The 9,475-nt window shown below is 34.4% G+C and overlaps 1 protein-coding gene across 3 annotated transcripts; it reads left to right on the forward strand.

Moving 5' to 3' along the window:
• The first annotated feature begins 1,077 nt into the window (after window positions 1-1,077).
• Window positions 1,078-5,875, forward strand: LOC114182925 (ARID/BRIGHT AND ELM2 DNA-binding domain-containing protein). Of its 3 annotated transcripts, none has more exons than XM_028069729.2 (3): window positions 1,078-1,324; window positions 1,959-3,113; window positions 4,567-5,875. In XM_028069729.2, the coding sequence occupies exons 2-3, from the start codon at window positions 2,037-2,039 to the stop codon at window positions 5,425-5,427; spliced, it is 1,938 nt and encodes a 645-aa protein (XP_027925530.1). In that variant the 5' UTR covers window positions 1,078-1,324; window positions 1,959-2,036; the 3' UTR covers window positions 5,428-5,875. The 3 variants fall into 3 exon arrangements, with proteins under 3 accessions (XP_027925530.1, XP_027925528.1, XP_027925531.1); XM_028069727.2 differs by lacking the exon at window positions 1,078-1,324 and adding an exon at window positions 1,383-1,746; XM_028069730.2 differs by lacking the exon at window positions 1,078-1,324 and adding an exon at window positions 1,383-1,713.
• Window positions 5,876-9,475: the final 3,600 nt, after the last annotated feature.

Below are 9,475 nucleotides of genomic sequence, written 5' to 3' on the forward strand. Positions count from 1 at the left end.
AAATATTAACTAATTTATTGGTATTATAAAATATCCTATTAAAATTTTCAAGTAATCCATTAATTCTTATGATATGTATAGGAATCCATTAATTCTTATAATATGTATAGGAATGTTATGATATGATATTTAGAAAAAAACATTGTGATAAAATTGTATGGTTTGAATTTTTATGGGAATAATTTAAAACAACTATATATTTATAAGATTTCATTTTTTTATTAAATTTTAAAAACATTAAAAAAATACAACACTTAATGTAAAAACAAGAAATTAGGGCTTTGGATATAGAGGTAAACTTGATGCAAAATTTTTAACCCTTTAATATGGAATTGATTCTAACTTCTTGTTCTTCCTTGCTTGTAAGTTATAGATTAATATTTTCTTCATTATTACTATTGAATTTCAACAATAAGTTTGAAGTTATTATATTGGTTTAATTAAAAATTCATTATAATCAAATATTGATGAAAAAATCACTAAATATTATAAATGAATATCTATATCTCCTTCAAATGAAAAGAGTAGAGATAATATAGGATTACTTGATGAATTTACCATCTAGTATTTATATATTTCATTAAAAAGTAACTTGAAATTTATAAAAATCTTATTCAAAAAGTATTGTGTGGAATTTTGTATATTTTTAATGCCAAATTACCTTTTCATAAATTAAAAAAAAAATCTTGGTTAAATACTAACAAATTTTATTGTTTTCCTTAAAAAAATACCACAATTTATTTATATTAAATAAAATTGAGAAAGTAATAAATAATTAGTATTTATATTTTCTTAAAATAAAAGAAATCATAAATGTCATTAATAGTCACCAACTTTGAATAGCACCCAATTTGTGTAGATGATACACTTGATTATTTATTTATCCTTTTATCATTTATTTTTTTAATCTCTAAAAACCATCAACTATGCATCTATTTAAAATTCAACTCAACCTATCCTAAGTTAAATATTAACCATGGTTAATTAAACCACACCAAATAAAAATTATATAAAAAGATGGTTTTACATGATTCTTCTCTCTATAAAAAAAAAACCCTCATTCTACCAAAAAGTAAAACTCTTCAAATTCTTCTCTCTTCTCCTTCTCTCTCCATATATCCTTCCTACAACAAATTTTCTTTTTGAAAGAAAAAAAGAGAGAGAGAGAGAAAGAGTGAAAAAGAGATTTAGAGAAAAGAAAAGAAAATGCTATAGCATTGGGATTTGGCAAATTAAGGGACAAGTTGGTGGTGCTAAACCACAAGTGAGGTCACATTAGGTTGGTTGTGGAAGCATTCTCTCAAGTTTTTCTTTATTCACACTGGTATGTCTGTCTTTCTTTCTTTTTCACTTTCAATGAAAACTCCTTATTTTTATCTATTTTTACTTCCCTTCAAAAAATTAAGAATCGTCCGTTTGACAAATAATTTTTGCCCCGAAATTTCTGAAAACCCTTTTGTTATTTTAATTTTTCCGAAGCTATTTTCATTTTCAGATTTTCATAAACCCTTCTGGATTTTGAAGAAGAGGGTCTGCATCTGTTCAAACTTGAACTTTGGCCCCTCCTTCATTCTTCCAAAATAACACTATCTGCAATTTAATTTATAGACTTTTAGCTTCATAAACAAAGCGCGGGACTCCGAAAATTTTTTGTCCCTTCCTCTCCCCCTTTTCTCTGACGATGTAGATAGAGAAAGCACATGGTTTCCTTCGGTACCCTTTTTCAGTTCTCAGCCTTGAATGCTTGTATATACCTAGGTTTCCTTCTTTATGTTTTTTTGGGTTGGCGGTGGGGGAATAAAAATGGAGCCTTTACATGATCATTTCTTTTGTTTTTATGACTTGAATGTGATAACCGTAGCAGGATGGTGTGGTTTGTTGATGGGGTTTTCTTTGATCTAGCTAAATCACCCTTAATTAGTTTGAAGTTGAAGCTGATAATGCAAATGTGTTTGTAGGTTTATCTGATAAGGGTGCATGCTGTTTTGATCAATTCCTTGGTGGGTTGTTTCGGAAACAGATCCGTGTCTACAATAATGGGTAACGGGGAGCCTTTGGATTTGTATAAACTTTTCATGGTGGTGAAGAAGAAAGGTGGTTATGAGACTGTATGTAAGAATAGGTTATGGGATTTGGTGGGGGAAGAATATGGGTTGGGTGTGAAGGTTGGTTCCGCTGTGGAACTTGTTTACAGCAAACACTTAAGTGCTCTAGAGAGATGTTTGAAGAATGTTGCTGGTGGCAAGTTTTCTGAATATGGTTTAGAGGGTGATAGAGTGAAGTTTCAGAAGCATTTGATGGAGGCACACACTGAATCCATGTTGGAGAATTCTGGTGAGGAGGTAGAAGATGAACTTGAGAGGAGGGAGTGTGGCCGTCCGGATGGGAGGAAGTTCAGTGGTGGTAATAGAGTCAAGTGTGTGAAACCAGAGTCCAATGGGGCTGAAAACGAGAATGCATATGAGTATATAAATGGGAGTAAATCATGTGGTAGTAATAGTGTGAAAGACAAAAATTCAGATTCTAATGGGAATGAATATGATAATGTATGTGACTATCTAGAGGGGAGGAAGTTGTGTGGTACAAATAGGGTGAACGGGGTGAATCCAGAGTTCAATGAGGCCAAGAAAGTGAGAAGGCCGGGACTTGTTGATTTGGACATGCTGGAGGACCACAACAAGGGTGAGCCTATTGTAGTAAAATTTTGCGGATTTAATACTGAAATGGATACACCAGAAGAGTTTGATGAGGGCAAATTATTAACTGTGGATGCATCCGATGCAGAAAGTGATATGGTTAGATTGTCAGATGGAAGAAAGAGCAACAATAAAAATGATGATGACGATAGTGATGAAGTCTTGATATTGGATCCATCTAGTGTTGACAAAAACAAATTTGGTCACAAGAGGAAGAGAGAGTCTGTGTCAGAAATGCTAATTTGGATTAACAGCATTGCTAAAAATCCTTGTGATCCTGCTCTTGGTTCGATTCCTGAAAAGTCTAAGTGGAAGTCTTGCAGTAGTCAGGAGATCTGGAAGCAGGCTTTGTTGTTTCGAAAAGCAGTCTTTCTAAAGAAAGATTTTGAGACAGCCAATGAACAACTTAGTTGGCAGGTAATATGACACTACCATGTTCTCTTTGTTTGTCATGCAAATCATTAATGAATTATGAAATATAGTACAGGGTTCTATGCCATTTTTGTGTTGAGACCATGCGTCATGGAAATAAATCTTTCTAGTTTTTTGATAAATTTATTTCCCCGATTATCTAGTTAAATAGATGCCTTTATGCGCCATTATAATTATTATATTTATATGTGGAAACCATTGATGCTGTCCTTCTACATTATTTTCCCAATAATTTACTGATGTATTTGTTTGTTCTTGTTCATAATTACTATATAGACACAACTCTAATATAGGCTTCAGAAACCCATATTTTGGGGTTTCTTTTGGGTAAAAATATACTTCAAAAGCTTATCTCTATTTGACATCTATTCCTTCACTCACTACAGGACTGTTTTTTTATCCTGTCTTCCATTCTTTCATTTTTTCTTTAGGCTTCCCCACCCATTGTTGTAGTTCACATTCTGCTATTTTTTTAATCTAATTTGTTGTGTTCTTTTTCTATTAATTTTACCATCATATTTTTTATTCAACTTCATTACTATCTTGATATTGCTTATAGATTGATGGTCGGTGTGTAAACTATGCCTTATTATTATCATGAATATTTATAGTTTTTGGTTTTTAAGTATTTATGTGTATTTTTTCAGTATAAATTATTTGGTTAGTATTATAATTTTTAAAATAGCGATCATCTTACTATCTGTGATTGAAACATGGACACCAAACATTGATATAGTCGCTACCTTCTGCTATCTGTGATTGATAACTATGATATAGAATAATTTAAATTCATATTGATATCATTTAGCGGACACTTATGCTTCATAAAAATTGATGTCTCATAATTTTCTTGCCCATACATTAAGAAGAATAAGTTATTTCAGAAAATTTAAAATTTCTATTTTTATCTTATTACAAATTTACTAGATTTGTCAATATCTTATTTATGGTGAAAACTCATTAGTATCTTACTACATAATTCTAATTCTTCAACTTTTAAATTTATCTCGAAATAATCCAATCTTTTGAATTCTTTTTAAATCTTTGTTATTGAAAGAACTTGTTATTTTTGATATCTTATTACTTAGTTCAAACTTTAATTTTTATATTTTAGTGTGAGAAATTATTTATTTTTAAGGTAAAAACTGTTTGCTGATATAATGTTAATTGTCTGCAAATCGTCATTTAAATTATTCTGTTTATTTCAATCAAGATTTTACAAATATTGATAATGAATTTAAATCTTTTGTTATGCTGCTTAAATTTAGTTTCATTTATGTTTCTTTCTCTCTTGTGTGTGGGTCTGTTTTGTGGTGTCCTATATTTTTGACATTAAATGGTTTAGTGTAGTGTTGTGTTTGGTGTCCATGTTTCTATTGAAAATTTAAAAAATAACTGTGGTGTCAAATTAAAACCAAAATGTTATGCCATTTTGTAGAGTCAGAAAATGCATCCTTCCATGTATGATGATCGCGTTGGGGCATTGTACAATTTTAGAAAGAGGTTGAAGTGTGATGAGAGGTCTTTATTCGGAAAATCTACATCTAATGGAGTCTCCTCTTCATCTAAAACAAAACGTGGAGATTTGAAGAGAACCCTTAGTTCTCGATCTGAAGATGTTGTCGATAAGAAGTTACATGACTCTTGTAGTCTTGATAAATATGCACGAGTGCACATCCCTGTGGGACCAAATCATCAAGCTGAAGTGCCAGAATGGACTGGCATGACTTGTGAGAGTGATTCTAAGTGGTTGGGGACCCAAATATGGCCTACAAAATCTGTAAATTCAAAATGGTGTCTTGTTGAAAGGGACCCTATTGGGAAAGGAAGACAGGATTCATGTGGCTGCCCAGTACAAGGCTCTGTTGAGTGTGTCCGGTTTCATGTTGGTGAGAAAAGGTCTAAAGTTAAGATGGAGCTGGGGGAGGCTTTTTTCCAATGGAGATTAGATATGGTAGGGGAAGAAGTTAGGAGTTCTTGGACAGATGAAGATGAGAAAAAGTTCAAAGATGTGGTGAAATCAAACCCTGCTTCACTTGATAAGTGTTTTTGGGATCATCTTTTTAAAACATTTCCTAAGAAGAGCAGAGAAGATTTGGTCTGCTACTATTTCAATGTCTTTCTTCTGCAGCAGAGAGCATATCAGAATAGGCATACTCCAGATAACATTGATAGTGATGATGATGAATCAGAGTTCACACCATTGAGGAAAGTGTTTGGACATCAAACACCAAAATCTCGCAACCTCACCTTGTTATCACCAAAAAAATCCACAGGCAAAAGGGCAAATAGCAAGTGAATGGTCAGTCACTTCTCGATCTTTATCGAGAATGTGAGTTGACAATTTTGTGCGTATTTTGCTGTCACAACTTTCAGAATCAATGGATCTTTCTCTCCTTAGAATTTTGAAGCTCCATTGATTTTGGAAGTGGAAAATGGAACCTAAAAGATTGGTTCTTTTTGTGTAGGATCAATTTAGGACATGAAAGATGTTTTTTGAAGCCTTGCCAACAACTATGAAAATCTGACAGTTGGAGTTGCTTTTAGTTTTACATGCCTCCATTTTTGAGACATGTCTTCTGTCTGTTGGCTGTAATATGTTGCAGCCACAGGTCTCTTCGCTCATTTTATTTTCACCGGTTTTTGACAAGGGTTACTTTAAAGTTCAAACAAAAACATCATGAATATATAGGGCAAATTTTATTGTAGAGTTTTATGAAGAAATACTAAGTGTTATTTGAATTTCAGCCTTTCATCCATGCAAATTTCTATCAAAATGTTTCTAGCAGTAAAATATATGTTGTTTTGGCAAGTATATGCAACTTTATTATGTTACATACTTTTACAAACAATCTATGTGCAGATTTTTTATGTTTTTAATATTACTTTTTAATTAAAATTGGAGATTGCCTTCAGTAATATACCAAATAAAAGTTTATATTAAATGTTTGGCTACATAACACTAATGGGAATAACAACATTTTTGGAATTTTATACATTTATCTGTTTTTCTTGTCAATTAGTCTTGTGTTCTATCCATGTTTGCCAAAATATAGTGTTTGTACAATTACTTACCAAGATCTTGTTGGTATTGTACACTATGTAATACAAATTTACATTTTGAATTGTACAATTCGTACAAATTTAAAAGATAATTCAAAATGCAAACTATGTTTCAGGTTATATCATTCATAATGTAAATTACATTTCAAATTGTATAATTTGCTATACTTTTAATATTGAAGAAGTGCTCATCATATGAAACATTACCAAAAGGGATAATGAAACAAATAATGTGAAAACAAAAGAATGAACTCTATATGAAATTGAAGGAATGAAGAGGTTACACATTGCTTGAATGAATTACACCCATGCTCTATTCAATGAAGGGGTTATAGGAAGAAGATAGGTGGAGGTGGAAGAAGAAGATGGGTGGAAGTGGAGGTAGGGGTTATAGGAAGAAGATGGGTGGAGGTGGAAGAAGATGGGTGGAAGTGGAGGTAGAGGTAGAGGTGAAGGTGGAAGAAGCTGAGGAAGAAGATAGGGTGCCATACTCTATTCAATGAAGGGATTGTAGGAAGAAGAAGATGGGTGGAGGTGAAGGTGGAAGAAGGAGTTAGGGTGGAGATGGAGGAAAGTATAGAGGTGTGATGATGGAGTAAGAGGGAAGAAGATGAGGGAAAATTTGTCTTTTTATTTTGCTTATGGGATTCAAGAAGAAAGTATAGAGGTGCAAGAAGAAATCTTGGATATGGAGCATTCCCTTCAACCTTATTGAGTTTATAATCTTTTAAACAATTTAAACACAAAAAGGGATTACATTGAATTTTTTAAATATATAAGAACCACATTAAAAAAATAATTAAAAAGAAAATAACAAATCACTTCAACAACTAAAAGTACCATTAAATCTTAATTATCAATATAAATGTTGTTAGAGGATATATGGGAATAAGATAAGTTAAAGCCCGAAAAAATTTGTAATTAATTTTTTACAATTTTAAGTTATGTATTTTGAGAAAATGAGACAAAAAAAAAAAACTTTGAGTACACTATGTGACGTCCCATTTTAATAGATTAATCTACCAAATAAAGCGTCATAAAATTCTGATAACGAGAGCCAATCGACTAAACATGAAACGTACGGAAAGTGACTATTACAGTCATCCAAAGGAGTACTTAGAAGAAAACATGGACATACAACCATGCCATGGTTAAAAGAAAACTAACAGAATCCAACAGATTTGCAAAAGGAGTTGCCACTGGCAACTGATACAAAAGGCCTCCTGGCCCTGAAACTATTCCTAAGACCTCCAAACAGGGAAGTCTAGGCCGCACCGCTGCGTCTCCCAGATCCATCTCGAACCTCCCTCTCATCTGCTCCCACCAGAAGGTGATCATCGCAAGAGAGAAAACATAACGGAAAACAAACACAAACATGCAAGGGTAAGCTAGTGTAATATAAGACTTATCATGGTATAAAGGAATAAGTGCGTAAACATTCCCAGACATACAACACAGAGGCACATAATTCATGTTATGACAAGCAAGCAAACACTATGACTCGATTATCCGGATACATATATTAAGATCGGATTCACTGGATGCTTGCACTTGTGGTGGCCTCTACTGCTCTGCAGAGCCATTGCCAATGGGTTTCACCCTACCACTCACAAGGTTAGCCTTTAAGCGTCTAAGGCCATTATCCTGCCAAAGACTAGGGCCTCCCGCTACTCTCACCACTTGGGTCAGTTTGCTCTACTTGAGACTCACTGACCCTTTAGAGTTTCGGGATGCGATCCTTACTTGAATCCTTATCTTAATATATACACTACACGCCACCATAAAGTCTCCCCATGGGACTCATGGAATTACGCCTACCTCATCATCACAATCATGTTTCTCATACAATTCCCACCTCTTTTTGGTCATTCATCCAATTTTCATGTTAAAGCATCGCGAAACCACAACCCATGATAAATCCCATACCAAGCATGCAAATTTCGTTCATAAAATCTAAACACCCAAGTATATTCACTCATATCAGATTTAAGAGGAACAATCAAAACAATGCATGCAATAAATCATTTAACAGCCAAGAAAAACATAGCACCCACTCGTACACTCGCTCAGGCGAGACGCTAACCTTCCTGGTGCAGCGGATTCTCGCCCAGGCGAGATAAGCTAAAGGGGTCTCCACGAAATCTCGCTCAGGCGAGATGCTGTCCTCACAGAACACAGCGGATTCTCGCTCAGGCGAGACGCGCGACATGGGGGCCTCACGATATCTCGCTCAGGCGAGGCCTTCTCGCCTGAGCGAGACTATGCGTGGCAGTGAGCTCTCTGGTACTCTCGCCTAGGCGAGACGAGCTCGCTTGGGCGAAAATAGCAGAGGTCACCACTGTCCACCCACATGCAATGGCGAAAACCGCCCAGATCCACTCCCAAACACACATGCAAGGTAGAAAAACGACACAGAGCAACATACAAAATATAGCCAACCATTTATTTCACGATTTCAACATCATTCAAGCACCCACAACATAGAACAGAATATAAGCATGCCACAATAACTTTAAACTTGAAAACCTAGCTCCCCTTACCTTGTTAAACGCTAGCAGAAAAGAGTAGCAGCCCAAGAAAGGTAGTGGAGCACAGGAGCAGGGTACGGAGCTGAAAACAGATCCACACAGAGTTGAGAAAGGGGTGCTAGGGAGAACCCAAAACAAGACTACTAGCCTTTGAACTGGAGAAAGAGAAGGACAAGGTCAGAGTTCGACTTACCGGAAGGCACTAGATGAGTTTCGTTAGCTCGAAGGTGGATGAAGGTCGTGCCCTAGCAGAGGACTTCTGCTTTCGTAGAGAGGTTGAGGGAAAGGCTGTTTTTTCTGAAAACAGAAGTGAGGTGAAACTGTAAGGGGGCTGGTAGGGTAGGGAGTCCTTCAAGAGGGCTGCCCTTGGGCCTACGAAGGGCCAGGCCCAAAACTCTTATACACTGAAAAAGGGGCTTACACACTACAAGAAAATGTCTCATTAACAATCAATTTTAGTAACCAAAAGTTGTTAGTCATTATAGTGATTAATTTAGATACTAAGTTATAAAATAAAATAAAAAAATTGTTACTAAAATAGTCACTATTATGACTAATAACATCATAATCCGTCGTTAAATTAGTCTAATTAGTTAGAGATTAATTTAAAAATTAATTTTTTTGGTAGTAAAAACTTTGGTTGTTAATATTTAGTGACTGATTTATTTTTGTAGCTAAAATCACGGTAACTAAATTTTAGAAACCAATTTAGAGATTAAATATAATTTTTTAAACATAATAGTGATTATTTTAGTA

The sequence above is a fragment of the Vigna unguiculata genome, chromosome 5 (assembly GCF_037176805.1).
Source record: "Vigna unguiculata cultivar grain cowpea cultivar isolate G323 ecotype 2 chromosome 5, ASM3717680v1, whole genome shotgun sequence".
Taxonomy (NCBI): Eukaryota; Viridiplantae; Streptophyta; class Magnoliopsida; order Fabales; family Fabaceae; genus Vigna; species Vigna unguiculata.